Raw genomic sequence first — 26,150 nt, forward strand, 5'->3', positions numbered from 1 at the left:
CATTCCTGCGGCCGGAGATAACATCCGATGATCCTCGCGTGATACGACACCGAGAACAGCGAAAGGAATATCGCAGGACGCACGGCACGTCCATAAGTATCCCTTTTTCTCAAGATCTTCATTGGAGAAGTCGGCACAATTTAACCAAAAAGGAAGAGAAAAATGCTTTTTTTATCTCTCTTCGATTAAGCATATTAAGAATCTTTAAAATAGATTTTTATCATTAACTTAATCCTAATAATATAATAGTTAATTTTTTTTTTTTTTTTTTTTAAAGAAATGATAAATAATTAATTTTTTTAAAAAAATGATAAATATTATATACTCAAAACTTATATTACATTTATATTTATATATGAAAAGTTCGTTTACAAAAATATTCATGAAATTGTCATTATACTATCTATGATTATTATCACTGAACTCAATTATTATATATTATTAGACGAAAATTTTTTAGCATTATCTAGAAACAATTAATTATTTGTTAAATATACATCGATAGTAAGATATATATTTTTTCATAAAGGATATATAAACAAGTTTTTTTTTAATTAAAAAAAAAAATGTTTTTCTATCATATCACACTCGAAATATAGCCGAAAAACGCTGGAGTTTTCGTCACGCATTGAATGATTATTATAGGAAATATAGAAAAGTTTCGGCGAGCTCGTTGCAGAAGCATCTTTCAACGAATTCCAAGGACTCACGCGTATCGTGGGTCCAGCGGTCCCGAGGACTCGGATTAATCGGAGACAAGGCAAGCACATTACCGCGGTCCGAAAGATAGCAGTGGGATAGCGCCACGAAAACCACCATGAAACTCCGAGAATCCGACACCCAGGTTCGTTGAAAGTCCGCACGGTGCAGCTGCCTTCCCTCGGTCGAAAAGAAACTGGTGGACGCGCTATGGAAGAAAAAAGGAGAAAGGGAGAGAGAAGCAAATTGCTTTCTGGATCTCCACCGAATCTGTGACGGATTAATCCTCCCAGCTTCCAGGAAGCGGGAGAGAAAAAGCTGACCGCGCGCGCGAGAGAAAAAGAAACCGCGAAAAACCGCGGTCCGTATCGAAATCGGCGAGTCCTATTTTCAAGAATCATCGGAATGCTCATGGCACAATCCAAAACAAACCGACCTATGTTTCTCGACGTGAAACGATGTTTTTTTTTTTTTTTTTGTCAAGGGATTAATTACGATGGTAATTGATGATTAATTACGCGAGTTATTAATATCTCTCTTTCACATAATACTCATTTGATAAATATTCGTAAAAAATATTTATCAAATAAGTATTTGATTTTTTTTTGTTAAGAAGTTAAGGGTTTTTTCTTGATAATTAAAATTGGTCGGTGTATATATATTATACATATGTCTATCGAAATATATATTAACTCGCATATATTTTATCTGTCACGCTCTATTATTTTTCATTACTTTTATAAGAAAAAGTTTGGGAAAATGAGTTTTATTCATATAATTCTGTTCTGCTCTGCATTTATAAAGAAACTACCGGCAAATAATGGTTACTCATAGAAAAGTTACTTATGTTAGCTAGTAACGATCACCTCAACTTCACCGACGCGTTCGCCGGGACAAAGGACATCCTGCACGATGCATTTAACGCCGACTCACGGCTGCCCCGACTAATTATTCCGCGGCAGTTTATTCCCCAGCACGTGGGGTCACACGGGGCACCGGTTCGATGCGCTCCGCGGCTTTTCGGAACGCGATTAAAGAACTGAAGGCGACGCATGTCGCCGTAACCGACCATGACCACGGCGACGATGGTTATCGGTGTTACATCGAGTGGCATCTCGGTCGAACCTTCCTGAATCCTGCCCGAATTCAAGTTAGAATCGCACACAACACCGCTGCTAACTTGACACCTAGTAATTTAGTACAATAGATAGGTGTCAAAAAAAAAAAAAAAAAAAAAAAAAAAAAAAAAAAAATTCACGCTCGACGATTTTTATAATTTTATAGCATTGTCATGTGTGCGTAGTATTTTAATTAGAAACTTCCGACTTTTATGTGGGAAAAAATTAGAAGAAATGCTCCTTACACAAATTCTCGAATTACTTAATTTTCTTTCAAAGAAATGTCTTTTTCAAATCATTGATCAAAGATAACAATTCGAAAAACGCGTAACATGTTTCGCTCAAGAAATCCAGTGAATAAATTCGCGATACGTCTCTAGAGAACGGAGAAGATCATCAGTTACAATCTTATGGCATTAGAGTAACGACGTGTCGTCGCGGTTGGTCGGTGAAAGATGCAATTGCAAGAGAGCACGCCGCGAAGAATGTCAAGGGTGTCATGGCATGGCTCGAAAATTGCGACCTCTCTCTCTGTCTCTCGCACTCATATCAGAACACGACGCATGTGTAGTCATCGCGCCGTCGTCGCCGCGGTGCACTAATGGGCTTTAATTGCGACCCCCTGCAATTGCGATTGCTCCGCGCTGCTCGTTCCCCAGCTTACCGGCTTACACAGGCGAGCGCGTTCTCCCGCCACGGTTGTGACATCGGGTTATAAGATAAGCGCAGTTACGGAAATTGAATAATAATTGCAGGCCTCGGCAGACGTCCACTACCCCACCATCCCGCCGTACTACTACTCCTTTCCATCGCCGAGAAAAGTCTAATAACCCTCTAGCGCGCCGCTAGAACGCTCCCGCGCGTCACTATCTGACCGATCTCCTTAATTAGAATTCCGTTGGAGAGGCGAAACAATGGGACCCGTCGACTCTGGTACCGTCGCGACCGGGTCGCGAGAAGGTCCGACAAGCCTCTCACCATTACGGATGTTTATGGCGCGCAAAGTGTCGACGACAATATTCGCGCTTTTGTCGCGAAAACTGTCGGCTAGATTGCGTAATTTCTTGTTTTAAACGTGAAAATATTCTAAAATACATTTTTTTATTTTTCATTAAAATTCACTCTTTTGGAGGTTCTTGTTTCTAGAAGGCTTATTTCTTAAGGATGTTAGAAAATCTTTGAGTAGTGCATGTATTTATCGTGTATATATATACAAGATATTTTCAAAATATTTTACAAGTTTGTGATACTTTCTGGAGAAGCCAGCAAAAAATTATTCATAAGACGATATATCGAGTAGAAAGAAGATACTTTTCTATAAAATTTTGCAGAGATAAAGATTTACTATTGAACTACAAACTTTGATGATCGTATTAAATCGCAATCACATCGAGAGATCAGTCTTGTCTACATTTTCTAAACGGGATTAACCGCCAAATTAACCTCCCGCAATGCAGGTTAAATGAGATTCGCTGAGGGACTGGCAATCGTTCTATAAATGCCGACATGATTTCGCATGGTGTTTTGTCACGGAACGCGCATAAGTAATCGCGTGTATATCGAGTATGCGCTGCAGTTTACATACGCATGTCGCGCGATCGCACACAGTGCCCGGGCACGGGAGACTGGACTTCTTGCCAGCCGATGATTGATGACTAGATAAAGTTGCGCGGAGGTAGAGTAATCGGCCCTTAAGCGTCGCGCATAAATCAAACGGCTCCGCGCAAAGAAACGCGGGGGCTGCCGTCGCGCCGACGACGGCGAAGATGCGTAAGTGGATTTGGAAAACCGGTAGAAAACCTGATCCTCTCTCTATCCCCTTACCCCCTTCGACGGACATTGCGATGCTTCGACCCGGTCAGCGGCCAGATAGTTAATTAGTCTTGCGATTTTTTCCTCCGAGACACGGGATGTACTTACGCGCGATCGATTTATTTACTTTTCGAATTTGTATATATCGAGTTTGTGCAAGGTCATGCGCTACTTGATGATACATCTTGCATAGTCTGCGGTACGATTGACTGATTACCAAGCAGATTTAAGAAGATGGAGTTGTCGAAAGCGTAAATAAATATTTAATAACTTCTCAATTATATCAAGTTAATTGCTTTTAAGATGCTTAGAAAGAACAGAAAAAAATCAGAACGTCAAAAGTTGATATATATGGCAAAATTTATATATTTGATCTATAGTTACTGAAACAAATGCTTCATTTTTTAAATTATTATGTTTCTACTTTTAAATGTTATTAAATTAATGAATTAAAAAATATTTTTAAAAACTTCACGTTACATGGAAATTAAATATTTTGATGCATATTTTAACATGCAATGCAATAGCAAATTTTGTAACTTTTAAATTAATTCAAAAGTTAGAAAAAAAGATTTATTAACGTCAGAGGTAAACATTATAAACATCGGGAATTAATGCAAATTACAATATTTACAAGTCTAAACTAGCTAAGTTATTGTATAACTTTTTAATTATTGCATTACTGAAGTAAAGCAATAATATTATCAAGTTCTTGGTAACGCGAGATGCAAATTTGTTCGCACATTAAGGTTAATAATAAAATCAGCAATTTAAATCTATTAAGTATATTTCTAACAAGGTCTCACATTTAATTCTAAAGTATCTTACTACGTTATAAAATATCAGACTACAATTATATCTCTAATTTTTTAATTATAATACCGACGATTAAGAGATCAAGGTAAGCAGCAAGAATGAGTCGAGAAAAAAATTAATTATTAATTTATTTCGCCATTTAGATAACCGTTGCGTTAACCGTGATGATTTCAAATGCTTATTAACTATCGATGTTATAGACGATTATCCGATCGCGGTCCATTTGCTATAAATGAACGAATATTTAATTAATCGTGCAAGGCCGATGCGTAATAAGACCCATTAAAGTTTTTGCCGCGGGACGGTCTTACGCTCGCAAGTTACCCTTCGAAGGGGCTCGAATTAATGCTTAAGAACAACCTGCGAAGGGGCGGCATCGGATTCTTACAAGGTGAAATTTGCCCGGCCGCTTCCAAAAAGCTGACTCATTTCTTGATTGCGCCGACGGTATACTCTTCGACAATTATGCAAAATAGCTCTGGCCTTATTCGCGCCCGACGCATCGCCGCTATTATTATTCTTTCGCAGCAATAAAAGAACGCGAGGACGAAGAGAGCGAGTTGCTTCGATACGTGGACGATGATCGACGAGAACATAGTATTCATGATCGCATACTTTCTTATTGTAATTGTAATCGATGACTTCATTTACTATTTACAATCTATATTTAATTGCTCTTTTAATCTTAAATATTGTATAAATAAATAAAACTGGTATTCAAATAGAGATTTTACATTAAGATTTTATAAGAGTAATTTTATATATATGTATATAAAATCTAACAAAACGTGCTAATAAAAAAATCAAGATAAAAACGCTTTCACACATATGATTGTTATATTAATCATTGTCACATTGCTTCACGAACGGCACACTCGCGTAGCCGGACGTAGGAACGAGAAGGGTCGACGATGTACTTCCGTCGTCATCCCGTCCTGTCCCGTCATCGTCATCGTCGTCATCGTCCAGTGAACGAGGACACGCCGCGTCGCGGCAATTCTTTCCGTAATGTTGCGTAATGCCACGTGTGTGTCGCGGTTAATGCGATTAAAAAGGCATAACGATTACGTCCAATTATTAACAATTACAAGGACGGCAAAAACCGTAATTACCCGCCATTAATCAAGAGAGCCGTTGCGCTTTTCTCCGCTATTTCCATTCGCGACGCGGCTACCACAATGGCGGACACACCGCGATACAGTGTAGTACTAATATAATAGCGCGTATGCACGATCAGATTCACGCGAATTGCCGTGTGCGCTAAATCAAATTCCTGAGTCGTTGGAGTAAGTAGCAAAAAGCAGCCGCGCAATCTCGGCGCACAGATTGCCGCGCGCGCAAGAAAGTAGCGAATAATTGCGTACGGATAAAAACGTACTCCATTTTTTGCTCGTCGAAGGCAATCACGAACGTGTCGCATTAATATTTTTAAATTGATGTATTAGATCGTTGTAATAAGATAAAAGGACGACGCCCCTCTCGTCTTGATTGCCATAACGCAATATAAGAATGATGATACGTGAATCAACAATTTAAATAAAATCGTCTGAAAAAAGCAATAAATAGATAATAAGTTAATTAATGCTATAAATCTGTCTTGCATAGTCGAGTTAAACATGATTAATATTTGTCATTTATCTTCTCCTTTTTTTTTTAAACTTTTGCGCAATCAAATTTGTGACTTTTAATATGGAGGAGATATATAATAATAAAAAATCATAAAATATTAATATTAACATGCAATTTTTCAAGGGAACTATTCTTTAAAATAAATTTCTCTGTCTTAAAATTTTCAAGAAGAAATCGTTTACCATGTTTTTTGAAGATCTCTTCCATCACATTCTTTATGCATGTCACATGCAACGGTTTATACCGAGCGGTATAAAAAATTTACCTCTGTCTCGCATATTATATAATTAAGCGAGTAACGTATGACATTGATGTCATCACTCGCGCTTTCTTACAATACGTCGGAAGACGAAATTAATCGCCGGCGCGTCGACGCCAATTATTCAGTTGGACGCGTAATTTTTACCGCAATAGAAAGTGCATCGCGAACATATGTATGTGCCTACCACAAAGGAACGTGATTTAATAATTGATAGTGACACCGCTGGTAATTAACTGCCGTGGATAATTGTGACTGTGTGCCCAAGATCTGCCGACTAGCAGCCGGTACACGCTCTTTCGCAGGCAAAAGAGGATGAAAAAAAAAAAAAAAGAAGAAGAAAACATACGCTGCGAGCGTAGTTTGTCGCTGTGTGTGTTCTCAGAATCGCCGTGCAAGGACAAGACTAATGCACGAGACAACGATGCGTCGCGTATTTATGCAGCCGGGCCGAGCAATTCGCGAGATTTATATGCCGGGATGAGGGCGACGACGACACATGCCGTAGCGCTGTCGTTTGCAAGGAGCGTATTTACAATCGAATTTGTTAATTCGTTGAACGTCTCGAAATTTTGCGGTCGTTCTAGCAGGGGGTCTCGCTGCGGAATCCACATGCGACTGGGAATATTAACGTTCCGAACGTTCGCAGCTTTTGATAAAAAAGTTATTCAATTATATATACATAATTAAAATAAATTTTTAAATTGTTCAGCGCTTTCTTTTTTCTCTTATTTTAAATAAGGATCTTGTACGTGCTCTTACGCGCTTCTTTTTAGATTCCTATAATATTATGTCAACAATTATGCAATAGAAAATGAATCGACCCACTCATTGTCAGTCAAAAACACCAGATTTGCGTAATTTGTAGCAACTTCATCAATTTCGGACGAATAAAAACGCGACCTCTAATTATACGGGATCAAGGTGCACCCGGCAAAAACGAAAACGAGCGGCGCTATTAGCGTAGGGGCAAAACCTTCGATGCGCAGCTATGAATTTAGATTGTAGATTGTGAAGCGCGCGGCCAATTATATTTTGCACGTCGCTAAACTTTGCAATGGGAGATGCGTGTGATTTATCACACATGTGCCGATTGCCCCGCGCAGAGATCCTCTTTCACAGAACGCCTAATGATCGTTTGCGAATCCCTATCGACGATCGACAGACGGGCGCATCTGCCTAGACGACCATTATTGATTAACGGACATGCGCCCGACTCGCGCCGATCTACCGATTAGTCCACGCTTCTTGACAAAAATCGATGCAAATTGATGCAAATCAAAGTGATCGGAATATTTTGGACGAGCTGAAGCTTTTGTGGTGCAGACACGCGGAAATAATTTTTATGTTCATTTAAAATTGCGAACGTGTGTAGAGAATATGTCTTTCTACATTTATAACGCTATAAAGTTAAAGGCGCTAAAATTATAATTCCATTCTCAGAAAATTGATAATTGAAAAAGTTAATATTTTCTTAGAGAAACACAAATTGAATATTAAATTCTATCAACTTGAGTTTACTTTCGTCATTTAGAAATTAATATATAAGAATCAATCCATGTTTGACGGAGATGTACGAAAATTACCGAATAGTGATCGATAACTTTGTGGTAGTCGATAAATCATTACGAGTGTTGCAACATTTCATCGACATTCCAATCCATATTGCGACAATTAACTACATATCTTTACCCATCCACAAAACGCAATGTATGCTACATATATTGAGAAAATATCATATATACATATAATATATTACTCTCTACTTATATTTATTTATATTAGTATATAATTGATCTGTTCGTGGAATTCTCGTTTTAGTCGTTAATGATCGTTAAAGATCCCGCGTGTGTATGGTGGCGATTAAAGAAGACCGAACCACATCTATCTTCGGGAAGATCTCTCGTTCTCTCTCTCTTTCTGTCTCGCGATAATCGATAATGTACACCGTTGCGGCTACTATATTGACAGACATCGCGTATGCGCGTACATCAAAGTATCAAGGCACGGCGAAGTGTGTGCAAATACCGCCGGCGGCGGGTAGCATGGCATTCCCTGGCGATCATGTGTGCAGAAATCATTAACGATCACTATCGAGGCGCGGACGCGCGTAAAACGGAACGATATACATATATATGTATACATGTACGCCGTGACTTAAGCGGCTAACCACGCACAATGTACGAATTAATTTTTATTTGCAAATCGGCACATTGTGGTACACGCCCGGCATATACAATACATACCTCGTCGATTCGTGAACCAGCGCGAATGATCGATGATCGAGCGATACCCCCGGACGCCGCGCAAATTACACTAGCCGCTATCTCCGCGATCATTAATTACTCGCGTGTGCGTAAATCGTCGGTGGATGCTTTCTCTCCGGGTGGATAATGGACCAATTTGCAGATTGTAAACGAGAATCGCGCGTTGTAAACGTGATTCGGCATCGCATTTCGGGCACACAATCGTGATGTTCATGGGCGTCGCGAGAGAATCTTTCTGGTATCCGTACATACAATAAGAAAAGATTCATTTCGAATCCTTTCGATATTGAATATTGTAATTAAAGAAGGGGAATTAAAATAGACTCGGAATTTTGTCTATAATAATATGAAAAATATTAAATGTTTATAAATATCAATATGATTGAAAGAGCTAAAAGATAGTATTTCTTCAATGATTTTTTGTAAAAAAATGAACAGTTAATATTTAATATTCACTATTAATCAAACTTACTGTGTTAGTATATTAAAATTAACAATTATTGACAAAATAAAATTAATATTTTTACAAGTGCAGTATTTATTTAAAGATGAGCAATGAAATATTAGAGGGTCTTGAGAAAAATCTTGTCGGCGCCTATGACATTGTTTAATCCTCGCCTTTCTCCAACTCCGCCGGGAGATAATGTTTCATCGGCGTTCACTAGTAGTTGTGTATATGTGTGTCTGTATATACGGACGCGAAACGTCCGGACCGACAAGCACGCGTCCCAGTTTACACGATAATCTTTACAACGTAATAATCGGCGGATATACGTGAGCGCACGACGGGGTCGCAGGACGTTTCATAAATACGCAATCGCGATCGCGGCGCCGATACTTGACGCGGTCCGAGAACCGCGGTCGAGAGAGTCAATTGCGCATAGTGGAACGACAGGATCTATTTTACGGATCATTGCCAGGCCGTTCGCGAAACAGATTCGTGCTAAATCACGAGACCGAGGCCGTAAATATCACGCGAAAAAAGATTATATCTCGCCTTGGCTGAAAGTACACAGTGCGATAAAATTGTAAAATAATCCGTCCGATACAACCATATCTCGTTATTAATCTTAATAACGGTATGAAAATTTACAGTGTACTTCAATTTGCGAGATTTGATTTAATTTTGGATTACCTTCATTTGTCAAACTTTTATTGCCGAGTTAGGATAAATTATTCTTTCAACGATTTATTGCAAAAAAAAATTCTGCGATATATAAGACTAATAAAAAAATCTATCTATCTACTTTGCCGCGATGCTGATTAACGATTGAATCGATATTATACACTTACGTAAATCACCGTCTGACTCAGTCTTTTCGTTTCATAATGGACCACGAGAAATCGAAATCGATTGAATCGCACGAAATTATACGAATCAATAGAGCCAGGAGTCGTAATCGGTCTACCAAGAAATCATTTTACAACGCTCGTGTTCTTCATTGCGGTTTAATTACGAAGCTATTACATAATTGGGTGAAACACGCGCGTTGGAAAATTAAAATAGCAGATATATAGAATGTATATCTGTTAAATAAGTTAAGTTCGTGTTCCTGATATACATAATAACGGAGATGAAAGAACGCGCACAAAAAATTCTACCTTTCCCCTTTAATAACAGCGGAGTTAAGGTTATTTGTTCCGACGAGATAAAAAATGCTCAAAGGCAGAGGAATGGATAACGCAAAGGGTCAAAGGTTGCCCTCACACGTCCGGAGTGCGTTCAGCTGTTCCGTATCTTGCAATCTTACCGGGCTCTTCGAGGCATTAAAAGAGAGCCGACGAGCGGGAGCTACAAGCGCATTCGCGGTACATCGAACACGCAGATACATCGCCCGTATCCGGATGGTACATATATCCGGCGCTATCTATGGCGTTATCGCGGAAGGAGCGAATGCAGAGGACTCGCCGATAATTCGTAATTGCCGCTTATTATCGCGCGCGAGGGATCGAATACGACCCGAGTCGACGCCGATCCTTGTCGCAGGATGCACCGATGCGTCTATTAGCGCGAATTTGCAAGTATGATTCGATGTAGAAACAGCTCACCGAGAAGCGCGTCGCGTCGTCGGTCGAGGTGTCTGAACCGACGCAAAAAGATTATATCCGCGAAGACTATATTAAGTGTCGTTCACATGAGCCTTCACGCTACACAGCTGTGTAATACGGTATAACTGCATTTTCCGCGCACCGTTCGTATCAAGAACGTGGTGCTCGCGCAAAATTTCTTTCTCGGAAATGCAGAAAACTCTTTCTCCTTATATCCCCAAAAGCTTCACTTAATGTTAACATTGATTTAGTATTGTTTTAATTAATTTAATTTAAAATATTGTACAAGAGAATTAAAAAAAAAATGCTATCTGATTATCACAGATTGCCTTCCTTACTTTTATACTAAAATGATATATCTCCTGCAATATACTAAATCAAAATATTATAATACCTAGATATTAAGCTTAAAGTGAAGGATACTTTATACGTGCGCGGATACGATATCGGATAATCGCGAGTCGGGAATATCATCGGGTCTCGAGTCTCACAAAACACATAGTATAATTTATAAATAGTAACAGTTTAATATCTCGCACAAGAAAGACCTGTTTCACGCGTGTTACTGAAGTAAATAGACAAATAATTGTCTACTTTAAATCACTGTGATAAAAAATAGCTTTCCCTTTTTCTTTTTGCAGAAATAACGTATAACGACCGTTTTATATTCCCATCCGCAATTAGGCTTACGAAACAAGGGGCGATTAGATATGATTTCACTGACACAGCGAATAAGGAGAAAGAAAAGAAGAAAGAATATAGTGATGATATTTTATATAATCCGCGCGGATCACAAGAAATCTCGCGATGGAAAAGATCGGGAAAATTTAATTGCCACTCGCGGTGTAGATTAGCGGTTAATTAACAGCCGCTGCTATCGTTTACGGTGCGTACTGCGTACGTCGCGTTCGCATAAGCGGTCACAATGACTTAGCTAATTGGTTGATTGCAACGCGCTAATTTGCACGGACGTAAATCGCGCACACGCAACGTACGCACGTATGTGTATAGCCAGATGCTAACAGCGCGCAAATGTAACAGAAACGATGCAGTTTTTCAAGTTCCGTTTCATGTGGACATGGCAGTGCTGTGTTCGCACCTCACCCCCCCCCCCCCCCTGCACACTTGCACCGCGTCGTTGACGCATAATTAAGGAGTGAAGTATGTGCTTGAATTCTTATAATTATAATCTTGAAAATTTGACAGAAAAAAATTCTGTCAAAATAAAATTAAAATTGAATTTAAGTGTAAAATAAAATTTCATCACACGTTTCCTTGAAATTTAATTTCGCGATGATATATAACATATAAATATGTGTATGCTTGAACGTAATAATAAATAACGAGTAAAAGTAACACGCACATAAATTAATATTCTGCATTTTTATTGGTCGTATTAACAAAGTAATATCTCTCGGCGTTCCCAAGATTAACCATCGGTTACAGCTCTGCAATCTGCTCTATCGTTTCTAATCAAGCATGACGTATCTAATTGAACATTCATGATATTGTCAAGGCACAACTAACGGCCGATGGAGAGAAATAAATGGGTCCTCATGAGATCGAACTCGCGGTAAATTAAATAACGTCGATGCGATACAGGTTACTACCCGTTTCGCGATGGAATCGCACTAAAACACGTTCCCGCCGATATTTATTACGACATATACTTGCCAGGTATAAACCAGCTATCACTAATCCGCGCGCGGGAATAACATCGACGAGATAACGCGAAGTACATAGTTGTGATATAGTCGATTTCGTAAAATTATGTTGAAAGTAATTTGTTATTTGACATTTATGAATTCGTGTTAATTGAAGATTTGCGCTTTCCCGATATTTTCATTTACATATTGTCGTTTAAAGCTGTAATTAGTCAATCAGAATTACTCTACCATGTAATAGAATGATAACGGAGTGAGTGAATTATTTCTTAGCAATTATTTTTGAGAAAAATACACGAGAAATTTTTGTGAAGAATATAATCGAATTGATGTAAATGGTTTCTAAAACAAAGGAGATGTTATAAAACATTTTTTTTATCGGCAAAATTAAAACTGACACCTTGTATTACAGAAAGCTTCGTCGAATAATAACATAGCTACAAATAATTATATTGAGAGAGAGAGAGAGAGAGAGAGAGAGAGAGAGAGAGAGAGAGAGAGAACTATTCCTTAGGTTAATTCCGTTATCCTTGCGCGCAAAGCGAAACTGGTTATAAAATCGATGCAGAATGAGCAGCGCTTAGGATCAAAAATCGATACAGTCTGCTTGTAGTGAATAGATGTGTTATCTCAAGGGGACAAGGGGATATTATATTTGTTCGCTCGCGATTAAGCCAAAGAATTTAATGCGTTATCGCAAGGGGAGAATATGAGAGAGCGAATGCTTAGAGCGACTCCCGACTCCACGGTATGCGATGAAATTATAGTGTTTACGCGAATTAGATTTCGGTTTCGGTAATTTTCAGTTAATAACGACGAACTGGCCGGCGAGCGAACGCTTAAGTGCGGCCTCGGGCCCCATTAATGCTATTATAATGTAAAAGGCTACCTACACGTTCTGTTCTCTCTCTTTTTCTTCTCTCGGTCTCCTTTTCTCTTTTCAACATTATTTCTCTCTTTCTGCATCGCTTCTTGCGCGTCGATGAACTCGTAGTTGCACACGTAGTGCGTGTGCGTGAACAAAAAGGAAAATCCAGCGAGATTTAGATCTGTTGTGTATTATCGGCATTATATCAGGGCTACCTGCATTATAAGCTCATTTCCGATAAATTAACTCGATTAAAAACTGCCGCTTAAGAACCGCGTAAAATCTTTTCGAGACCCTTCCCCTTTCCATCTCACGCCTATTTAACCTCGGCTTTCCATCGAACCTCTCGCTTCTAGAAATTTGCTCGATCGACCACCGTTTTCTTTAAAGACTTCGCATACGATCGTACGATGTAAGCGTTGCATTTTACTGATATGCGCGAAACGTGATAGAGATACTTGTAATCGTTGCGTATTAAGCTTCGTGGAAAATTTAAATTGAGCTAAATTGAATCAAGTACATACATATGTATGTATACGGACATATAGAGAAGGAAAAAATAATTTCAATGCCAATACAATTAATTCAAATATTGTATATATAATAATAGAAAAGATTTCAATACTGCTTGAGCTTAAATGAGTATTTGTAACTCTATCAAGGCTATGAATACATTATATTATATATTCGCTTTACATAATCTATTTACATCATTATTACTTGTCTGCTTTATAAACGGAATATGCCATAAAAATTAAAAATTGGATTTGTTACATTTATCTATGATTACTTTAAATATTTATTCTAAGTAGTAAATAGATTAAACATTGAAAAATTTATCTTGTCATTTATACATTAGCAACAGTCATTTTTAATTCCGCCTCTAGAAACCATTGGCTCGTGGATATATCTATAGTGAACGATTTCGACAACTTACAAGTAATATCGAACGCTGTTACACGATTGCCACGAAGCTGGCATCGCCATTATGCCAAATGAACTTGTAAGAATTATTAATTCCTCTACGAGGCAAGGTCGCAGTGAAAGGAATGATATCTCTGCCGCACACATATATGCGTCAGCATTTATATGTTTATTTTAATTTAAGCTTTTCTCCTAACATATAGTAATAAATCATATGTATATTTATTTATATTTTAGAGTCTTGTATACCATCAAATTATTAAAATTAATTTAAAATGTACTAGAATCTATTATATTTTCGATGTATCACTATATCGATATATTGTTTCATATTGCACAAAATTATTTCTACTTAAAGCCAGAGTTAAACTTTTAAAAAATTGGTCAAATTTATTTTATCAAAAAAATTTTCGACTTTGATAATATAAGATTCATTAAATAAAATTTTTTTCATTAATAGATTTGTATCTTCTTCTATTTAAGAAGAAGTTTTACATTGAGGAGAAATGTACCTAAGTAAGAAAATGCAATGTTTTCATCTTATTTGCTTATACATATCACTGTGCGATATAATTGCGGCGAATAACATCGCTGCCGAGTAAATTGCTCGAATTTTTATATTTCTACACCACAAATTACCGCGGAAACGCTCTGGTCTTCTCGCGCGAGATTTATTTTTTTTGGATCGAATAACGATGCAGTACGAAGATTAACCGCGGCATCAGGTTCGCAAAGTATAGCGAAAGGGTACGCGGATTAAGGGGAGTCGCGTAAGAAAATTAACGGGCGTGAGAAGCGATAGTATCGTTTTATTCGATTTATGTACTGCGCATTACAAGATAACTTGCGTGTATTCGATATATGAATTTTTTGCGAATGCACAAAGATGTCTTCGAGACAGCAAGTTACACACACATATATACATATTATTTTATTTCAAACATTTAATAATTAAATATATATCTAACACTATCAGCTGATGAATTATTTCATTTACCGTTTGCGTTGTGAAATTAGCAGTCTACTTTCAAAATTTCAATATAATTAATAGAGTTCTTCTTCAAAGAGTTCTAGAATTCCTGATATGTTTAAGAAAGAGTTCGATTGAATGTAAAAAATAGAGATCCGAAAATATGATGGACGTCGGTCAAGAAAAAATACGACTGCGATCGCGTAATCTAATGGGTAGATCGAGAAGATCGCTCTTCGCTAAAGATTCGACATTCCCAACTTGTCACACGTGATGTTGGAAGACATTCGCGACATTTATCATAGGCTACGCGAAACATGTGTTTGGAGATTGACGTCTCACGACAAACACTCGAGCGCGCGAAGCGATGGACTCCGATTACAAATAATCGCGGTAGACACGATCGCGTAATCCAAGGGGTAAATCAAGACGATGGTCCATCGCTAGTTTCGACACTCGATAACCACTGATATGATAAACACTGTAACTGAAATATTTTTTTCGAAGAACAAACGATTTCTTCAAAATTCTCGATAGTTTCCTATGAGTATTAATGATTATTTTTAAAAGGTTCGACTCAACAAAATCGAAATTGAAAGAATTTTCGAAATATTTCATTTCTAGAACATAACTTTCTCGATTAAAAAATTTTCTTTGTAAAAATCTGACGTTTTTTTAGTATACTGAAAACTCTACAACTCTTTGGGGAAGAGTCAGAACTCTATTAATTATATTGAAATTTAAATAATGTGGTGCTAACTTTATAAGGATTAGCAATTATTATCTAATCATTCCATTAAGATAGTGATCGAGAGTCACGATGTGTACAATACTCCATTTTTATCTCTTATGTACTGATATATATATATATATATATGATACAAAATTGTATATTTTAGTGTGTGACGTAATTGGTATGAATTTTCTATGAGATTATGTAGAGATTCAAAACATTGTCTTATATATATATGAATGTGTGAAATTGACATCTATTACTTTCGATCACATGTGCGAATTATAATAAGTAGGAATCTTAAGCCTTGATATAGTTGCTTTGTTACTTTTATCTTTATGTATAATTATTTATATAAAAAATCGTGGGATATTATTTTGCTCAAATGGATTGTTATATTCGGAATAACCGTATTTTTAATAAAATCGATTGAATGTCGCTATGATTGTTATGATTGATATAAATTATAATCTAAATATCATAGCATTACCTGATTTGCAAAATGCTAATTATTAAGATAAAACTACTCATCACAGACATATTTTGACTCACCGAAATGTTGTTTTCAACATCTGATCTACGTGTACTGCAATTTTCGAGTGTTGATTGTTGCAACTTTGGCGTGACATCTGTAATCATATATTAAGAATATTTATATTTTTATTATCATTTATACATAAGCGATATAATTTTTTATACAGATCATTCGTTGCGAGGAGGCAGCGAGCAGGCTGTCCCACAGACGAGTCCTGCGAGCAGCACAAGCAGCTCAAGCCAGGTTACTCAGGTGAGCCAGCAACCTCACCCGCAGTCTCATCAGCAATCGCCGCCGTCAACGACGACGACGACGCCCCAATCTATCCAAATGGGCATCTCCACGGAGGAGGTGAGGCCCGAAGAGGAAGGCGCTCATCCGCGAGCGGCGCCGACTAGCCCCGAAAGCGAAACGGAGGCCGACGATTTCGCGCCCAAGAGAAAGCAGCGCCGTTACAGAACGACCTTTACCAGCTTTCAGCTGGAAGAGCTCGAAAAGGCCTTCTCCAGGACGCATTACCCGGATGTCTTTACGAGGTAAGTCGATTAATTGAATAATGTAATAATTTCAAACTTTATATTGATTTCACGTACCGAATGATACTCGGTACAGAATTTTATCTATATAATCACAAACGTATGGTATAGAAAGATTGCATAAATGCCATAACATTTGAACAGAATTGCTTTAAACAAAGAACTGCATAAAACGTGTTGTTTATGAAAATAAGATGTATCGAATAAATAAAATATGTGTCGCACATAAACAATATAAAATAGATTCAATTCCATAATAACAGTCGAGCAAAAACTAATTGATACAAAGCTCTTTACGAGGGCGTCATACTTATCCTTCTTAGAATAATCTCGACGGCTAAGAGCTTATAGTATATCTCGGAAGCTTATGTACCTCCCATGAGTCCAGACGATAGGCAAGTGTCTAGCCGTATTTATCAGGCTTTAGAATTCATGCTCGGTAGAGTAACGGGATTTAGATACAATGTGAGGAGTCGATTATCTGCTGCCACCCAAATATTTGGTTGTCTGGCTCCTGTGCACTCTCCCGGCTTATCGTCGATATCGTCTTTCTCTCTCTCTCGCTACTTACTAAATTCTTTTTCAAAAATGGTCTCCGCCGCAGAACATTTACGATGAGTGCACAGGTAGTCCTTGAGCATGGTTATAAAAGAGATCTGGTTATCCTAAGTGTATACTACCTGAGACAGTCTCGAAATAGTGATGATCGAATGACGATTGGAGACACAACGTATGCAACAGCATTATATGTCCTTTAAAAGGTCCTGCTAACTAGAATTCCAAAGTTCTAAGTGAAAAATGAGACGCCAGAAAATGAAGAAAACGATTCTTTAATAATCAATAAAATTAATGCATCGGTTTAATTACATGCGATAAAAATTTAATATCAAAATTTTATCTCTCTAACAGAATTTCATTTTAAGAATAAAAAATTTCGTGGAAAAAAAATATTAAACATTAACGATAAAAAAGAAGATACATTGACGTTAACTATAATAATATCGAATGTTCGTTATCTCACTTTACTTTCATGCATTTCTTGCAGTAATGACATATTATATGTGATTTCTTGTAATAATCATATAACATAAATAATTCGAAATATCTAACATAAAAGAGCACATTTCGTCATGTCAATTGTACATTTTAGAAAAAAAAAAACAAAACTAAAATTAAAGCAAAATCGGAACTGTCTAAAGCATTTTCAAATATAGTCTTGAGTAATGATCGTGCCCCTTTAATTTTTTAATCTTAATCCGTGGCAGATTTTAAATGAATCACGTACATCCATCCACGTAAGTCTGCAAAAGTATCCGCGAGTGTAAATTCGCGGAACGATACATCGATCATCGAGCCTCCTTGCAGCCGGACTGACGATCCTCATGCAAATTCCCATCCGTAGACGCGGCACGGCAGTTTTGCATTAAGTCCCCTGCACACTCGGGTCCAGTTACATACGTACAGTATATCGCGCCGCCATTGGGCCCTGGCGCAATCTATCTGGATAGCCTTTTCTTTTCTCTTGTCCTTTTTTCGGTGCCTTCCTCCGTGGAACACCCGGTAGGTAACTAATAGCGGTGTAATCGCTCGTAATAGGTCCGGTCCTGCGGCCACGGTATGGGTTCTCGTAATTAACGAAGATGGTGGGGGAGGGGAGGGGGAGTATGCAGAGAGAGGTGAAACAGGTAGAGTGCCCGTGGTATACGATCAAGACTGGGGAGATGTATTCGCGAATGCTATGCGAGACACGTCATTTATGTGCGTATATGAAACTGTGACGAAGATAGGTCCTAACGAACAAAATACCCTTCGTTTATCTAACGAAAAATTGGAATCAACTCCTTCATAATTCTAATCATCCTCTTTTGTACCAAAAAAAAAATTTTAAGCACGCGAGCTCTATAATAAGTATTAGAAAAAGAAGACAATTGTTTGTTAATCTTTGTGATCATAATTAAGAAATTATTAATATATTGACTTTTGAGAAAAAATCAATTTTTCTCATTTGGCTAAAGAGAATAAAATAAAAAAATTAAAAAGGCATGGAGATATTTAATGTGAGTGGTAGAATTATCGTTTTACTATTCATTAAAAAAATAAAATAAACTAAAATTTATTATACATTTAAAAACTTCTGAAAACTCGTAAACTATACTTTTTATTTCTAGTTATTTATTAATATATAACTTGTCTTCATAATCTTCAATCACGCAGTATATATTAATTTTTATTATAGCTATACATATGTTCTTATAATATCGGATATCTATTTATCTATCGCCATAAAAGTATTTTTTTCCTTCAGAAAATAGCCAATAATTGACTGAATTGGCTTCTAATAATATTCGTGTCGCATATTAATTTATTCTTCATCCATTGGTACGCACTTCCTGCCCGTGGAAAATTATCCGACGTATTCTGCCGTTCCGCAATATAAATTGATCGCCGCTTCTTCCGCGATTTCGCCGTGTAGAGGTATTAATTTCATACTAATTGGATTTTATGGTCGTTTAGGTTTATTGACTAGTCCAACGAGAAAGGAAGGAACGAAAAAAGAAAGAAAGAGAGAGAGAGAGAGAAAGAGTAAACCGCGTCGTGGAGCATGATGCATATTCATTAAGCGCCTGAAGGGCACGCGTGCGATTCGGACCTATCGAAATACAATATATCGACGAGCCAAGATGATGCTAGCACGGTCTTAACTTGCTGTACAACGTGAATGAAAATTCATTTGCCAATAAAAGACACATGTTTCCCCACGTGGAGGTTTGTGTACGTCCAATTGGACTTTGATAATACATTTCTCTCTTTTCATATATGTGTATATATTAATTTTTTTTCGTCGTTTATTTTTTAAGTAGAACAGTTTGACTGCGCAGTGTCAAGTAAACTTTTTTTCTGAACTCTCAGTTTTCGACCTCCAAATAAATGTTTTTACGTATATTAATTGTAAATGCAATGTCCAATTTTTTTCATGCTTTTAGTCGTATGTATATCTGTCATTTGTTGCTTCTTTCTATAAAGTGATCAAAAATTCTTTATTGTATGCTTTTATATACGCGAGATATAAATTAATCTTAATTTTCTTTCTTAATTTCCATATTTCTCTTTATTTCTTGCTGTTTTTATTTTTAAAAAGAATTTCCTTCAAACCGATTTTGTCTGCGATTGATCCGAGACGAAAAGGTAGCTCCGGACAAACTGTCGGCGACGGCATGGAATGCCGTTTTCAAGTGCGATAACAGATAAGCGCGCGGCTTTTTGTGCGAACCGCGAGTGCGAGGCTCGATTGGCATTTGCGAGGGAGCGCGCGGATTACCAGATTCGTCCTGTTTATATGGCACTTAAAGCCAGCTCGCTACGTAAGGTCGCGAGAGAGCGTGGCCACTTACCTTCACGGGCTCTTAAGATCTAATTTAGATTAGAGTATTGCGACTTGGGTCCGCGCTGCTACTGACGGCAGCGTCGAGCCCGACCGGACTAATCATTCGACCGCGAGCGGTTCCGCTAACCAGTCTCGATGTCCCTGTTGATTTTAATTTTTTTATCCCGCTATAAATTCTAGGAGAGAGAGAGAGAGAGAGATAGAAATGAGAGCGGAGCGCGTTTAAACCGACGAGATCCCGTCATCGTTTCGAATGTCCTGCTACAGCTACAGTTTCTTTCTGACGAATGACGTGGCTAATTAATGACCTCGTAAATGTTAACATGTACGATGTGTTAAGCTTCATTTATACTCTTGGCGACGTTTAATCTCAGCAGGTTTTTACATCAACGTCGATACAATCGGCAAAATTATATCGTGCGATGTTTACGCGAAATTCATTTTATTATTTGACTTGTTCGATATTATTTTTTCATTATAAAAACGTATATATGTAAGCCAAATTATCTCAGTTTAATTTTATAAATGCTGAAAAAAATGTCCGGACTAGTCATAACAAAACTCTTCTTGATGATTCTCCATTTCTTAATTACTCGACCAATCGGACGCTATTTCATCCCGAATTCGCTTCCAAAAGCTGACTCGGCGGAATCGCGCGCGGCCACCCCCGTCGTGCGTGTTCTCAATCTATCTACATGGTGAATCCATAAAATTTATCGTCGGTTTGCGACGCGTTTCGAGGGATCCACCTGTTCAAAGGGCCGCGCGACGCGCTTCTCAGTAAATCATTCCGAAGGATGCCTTTATATCCGCGGGGTGAGCCAGTGGTGAGTTTAATAAGGATGATTGTTTCCAGTGATCCATGGAACGGAACCAGTTCTACGGAGCGCGGTCTCTTCTTCTGCTCCCTCCCTCCCTCCCCCCTCCCACTTCTTGCGTCCTCTCTTTCCCCCTTCACCCTCTCTCGACCGCGATTCTAGCCATCTTCTGGTCCTGCCGTTCGCTTGTGTCCCGCAACTTCTCCTGTCATTAATCGGCCGACGACGAGTCATGCTCCGATTAGATCGATTAGAAACGCTGCCGACCCGTTATTCGTTTCTCAACAAATAAGATTAGTGCCTTCCGGAGTTAATTAGTGGACGCTGTTGCTAGCTACGTCAGGCCCACGGAAGCGGCATTGCATCTCTGTCCGTCACGTTAATCAACGACGTAAACTCGATACCGCTTTCATTCCGTTTTCGATCGATCATTGGTTTATCATGAGAGAATAATATTTTGGACTAATAATACATAGCGAGTTAATGATAGAGATCCATACGGCATTCTTATTTTATATATTAAAAGTTAATGATATATAATTTTTTTTCTTTTTATTTGCCTAGAAATATAGCATGTTGTTATACATATTGCTGTTAAAATAAATTATTAATAAATAAATTTCAAATTTTTCTGTCCATCTATCTATATCCGTGTCTACATAAAAGGTTATAATAAATATTTAACAGATTTATGATAATATTTTTAATCCAAATTTTTTTACCATTTATGATTTAGCACCATTTCAAATTTTAATTATATCAGATTTTAATTTCTAGATTGATACTAAAAGAGAAACTCTCACATCACACAAATCGAATATAATAAATGTTAAAAATATACTCTCTATATATAAAACGTATCGCGCACGATGAACGCACAAGCTATTTCCACTTATTGGTAGATAAATATTTTAATTATATGCAGTCAAAACAAACAGTGTCATCGATGATTCGAATTCATTCGTCTTGCCCTTTCGAATCTCGTTCGAAGCGCGACGAAAAAAAAATTGTTAAATTATCTCGAGGATGTCTTTCCTCGTCTTTCCTCGTCTTTCCTCGTCCTTCCTCGACACCCTCGAAGACGGCGCGGCTCTACTGTTGAGCAGGACGAAGGGCCTCCTCGTCTCGCGAAGTGCGAAGGAGAGCGAAGAGTACAGGTTTGCCCAAGGTCCATCCCTCATCCGATTGGCGGTAGTGTGGCCAATCAGTAATTGGCTCGCCACGCCATACGCGTATTAAGCGCGCATTACGCACGCATTACGCAGCCAGCTACCGGCATCTCTCTTTCGCCTCGCTCCTCACAAAGGTGGCGGCCGCGGATCCCCCGCTCGGGAATAATGCGAGCGGCAAAAGCCGCTTGTCACCCCTCGTCAGTGCGAATTACTTGTCGGGTCGGCGTGATTCGTTATTAAACATTATCGATACCGTTCGCCCCACGAAAGCGTCTCCTTATAAAAAAAAAAAGGCAAAGAGATTCGAGCGTCGTTTATTATTTTTTCGAAGCTCGAATTTCGACGACGTGTCATCTTTTCGATACGTCACAGGTAACGATCATGTGTGCGTGGTTCGTGATGTTCTGATCGTAAAAATATATATATTTTATGGATGTACCTCTCTCTTGCCACTTTTTGCATCATTTTTTATAAGATCTTTTTTATGCTTCATATCATACAACACATCATTTCGTTGTATTCTCGCATATATCGTTGTCAAAAAATCGATGTTCTCAAATAAATTTGGCACCTTTATTAATTACATAGCAAAAATCTTCTCTATTTATATAGTTATTACTTGTTAATGTATTTTTCTATGTTTTATTATCTATTTAATATAAATACAAATGGAAATTGTATCTACATAATTGTACATTAGTCATCTCTTTAATTATACTGCAAAAAATTATACTTATATAAGTATCATTGCAGTGGGATAGTAATCAACACTAATTAAAGACAATCAAAGTGACTAATTTTGTTTTGTCATATGTTAATATCACTATTTTGTAAGTAATTAAAAGTATTTTGTTATCTCGTATTTCTCAAGAGATATATCGTCTTATGCAAATAAAGATATAACTATGTAGAGATAAATGCATTATGTGAGATTTAATGCCGATATAAATTCTAAGACTTGTTTATTCAGCGCGACCGTAACACAATGCACATGGATTATAATTTATATGCGCACAGTATGATACATTATGTGTGTACGTATGTGTATGACAAGTTTTATAAGTAATAGCTATTAATTCTTCTTTGGTCATACGTGACTAATAACATCAGCCGTGCGTCATTATCATGATTTTTTATCCCCTTTCGGAAATGTCATAAACAATTACATAAACATTAACAAATTTGGAATGAAACATGAAGGGACTATAAATTAAATTTAACATAAATCATGCGAGCTATTATTTAAAAACAATATGCCGTTAAAGTCAATGTAATTTTACTTATTAATCAAATTTTGTTAATGATTGTCAATATTACCGTAATAAAATTTTAATTCTTCGTTTATCAAACAGCCGAAAGACTAAATCTTCACACCAAACTTAAATTACAAAAAAAACTTTTCGCCTTAGGGCAACAGATTCCGTGATTGGGACCGTTCCGGATGTGTCATGGCAAGACAGTTGCTGTCGTATTAATAACTTATTATGACAAAAGAATAATACCGGTGACTCGCCATTATTCCAGAGAGAAGGTAAATCTAAAACTAGATAGAGGACCCCTCTAGTTTGGAAAAAAAAACACGTAAGGCCCGCGGGGCTAATCGTCGATCACGCGAAACGATTGCATGGCATGATGTTGTAGATAACGAGAATTAATAAGATGAAAAGAAAAAAAAAGAATGCTTCTCCGACTATGGCCTTCTACGAATCGATTAAACGACGAAATATGTCTATAATTGTTAGTAATAATTAATAATAATTATGATGATTTTCTTTCTTTAAAATACTTAAAAAAAAAAATAAGACGAAATTAAAACCGTCAGTTTTCTTATTAGCTTTGCGCAAATTTCTGCGAATTTTTGCAAATTCAACGGATTTCGTGCCGTGCGCGTTAAACAATAATAATTGCGATTGCGCCACAAGTGGGACAATCACGGCCGTCGCGGTGACTGACGACTGCTCCGACCTACAGGGTTAATTAGATAATGTAATTGTGCGGTAATTACTTAAATTACCCGCGCGCCAAGCCTCTTGCTCACACCAGCAATATCACACACACGCCCGCGCGCATTCTCCATCTCTCCTGTCTCGCTTCTTCATTCTTATACCCTAGCAATCTATCTTTTTCTATAGCTCGATTCGAGATTCGCATCCAACGATAATCATTTCTGCAGTACGCGTATTCGAGACGCGAGCCGTATGCATAGCATAGTTGTTACTATACACGGATCGAAAAAAAAATCGATTCTAAACATTACATAATGAATAAATTTATTAAGACAAAATAGAATGTGCAAAATTGTTGCATTATAAATGTCACGCCAATATGTCAATGACATTAATAGCAGAAATCTGTGAAAGCGATTTTAATACCTATAGAAAAGTAGAATAAATAATTTATAGATACTCGACAGTTAACAGATATATCATAACCAGGTTTGTATGTAACTAGACCAAAAATATTTTTTTTATAATTAAGTATTAAGTGATTAACGATTATGTTAAAAGTATTCTCTGCAAAAGAAAAATAATTAACCTCCATACATATTAAAAAATGATCGTAACTTGAAATATCGTGATTAATCACTATCATTTCGTCATCGAATTAAATTTCAAACGCGTTAAACCCAAATGTTGTTGAAGCAAACGACGCGAATAAATAAGCGCGCAAACACGATTAAACCAAAGTTAAGTAAATTATCTTCTTTCATCCGTGACTTCTGACGAAGCGCGGTTGCAACGAAGGACTTCGTGCCGAGGCAGGAACAAATAAGAACGGCAGGATGCCGCGGCAGGAGTAGCAAAGGAAGAGGAGGTAGACAGAAAGAGAGAGAGAGAGAGATGGAGAGCTCTAGACGAAGAAGATGACGAAGAAACTCGTCTTTAATCCACTTAGCGGCCTCTTTTGATGCCGGCCGTGGGTTTCGCGTTATACTACTATGCGGTTGCGAAATGGCAAATCCATTCGCGCCTCGCAATCCGATTGCTATAACTTTGCAACGTTGCATAGGACAGAACAGGAAGGACTTCCTTTCAGCGGTCGCAATAGATTCTAAGAATAATTTTTTATTACGAATTATTAAATGTTTTTTTTTTATATATAGATATATCTATATTCATGTAAATAGCAATTGATAATAATAATTCTCTCTTTTTCTCCCTTTGATAAAATAGTAAATTATATTTTTGAAATTATGAATTTTTTATTTTTTCAAACGCGTGCGGTTTTAGAATAGATTTTCTTTTTTAAATACGAAAAGTTAATTTCCCCTTATCATCTTCGCGTGAAATTCGAGAAACTCGCATAACGAACCACGGAACCGGATTCTAAAGAGAGCTGTAATTATCATGTTGATATTAATCGGCAATTAGTCACGTTTTATTTTGCAATGCGTGTGAACGTGGCACCTGTGTTAATTGCAGCGCAGTTGTGTTCCATAATATGAGATGCATATATTTTATACATTCAAAGATATATACACTCATATATATATATAAATATTCGCATTACTAGCACTGTAATACATGAAATATTTATTTTTTAAATACGAAAAGTTAATTTCCCCTTATCAAAAATGTCAAAACTTTAATAACTTTGAGTTTTTATAAATTAAGTATTTAAAACACACACACACATAACATAAAATCTCTCTTACACTTCACTCAATTTTAAGTGAAATTTGAATCGATGAAACTTACAGATTAATAACAAAGATATTTTTTATTGAATTCTAGAACAACCTATATACGTACGATAGAGATTTCAAACGAATTGAAGCGAAATTGTTACAAAGTTATCATTACCATTTTATATTTCCCATTAAGTCGTGAATACACAACTAATCTTTGCATACAGAAGCAACTCATGATTTTTCCAAAGCCCACATATTTTCCATG

General features: G+C 37.3%; 1 protein-coding gene across 1 annotated transcript in view; it reads left to right on the forward strand.

Annotated features, from left to right (window-relative positions):
* LOC115232698 (homeobox protein aristaless-like) overlaps positions 1–26,150 on the forward strand; it is a 139,512-nt gene that overhangs the window by 95,603 nt on the left and 17,759 nt on the right. The window contains exon 2 of the mRNA XM_029802727.1: positions 16,510–16,879. Coding sequence (XP_029658587.1) covers positions 16,510–16,879 — 370 coding nt within the window. The remainder of the gene's footprint in view (positions 1–16,509; positions 16,880–26,150) is intronic.

Source organism: Formica exsecta, unplaced genomic scaffold (assembly GCF_003651465.1).
Source record: "Formica exsecta isolate Colony F162 unplaced genomic scaffold, ASM365146v1 scaffold149, whole genome shotgun sequence".
Taxonomy (NCBI): Eukaryota; Metazoa; Arthropoda; class Insecta; order Hymenoptera; family Formicidae; genus Formica; species Formica exsecta.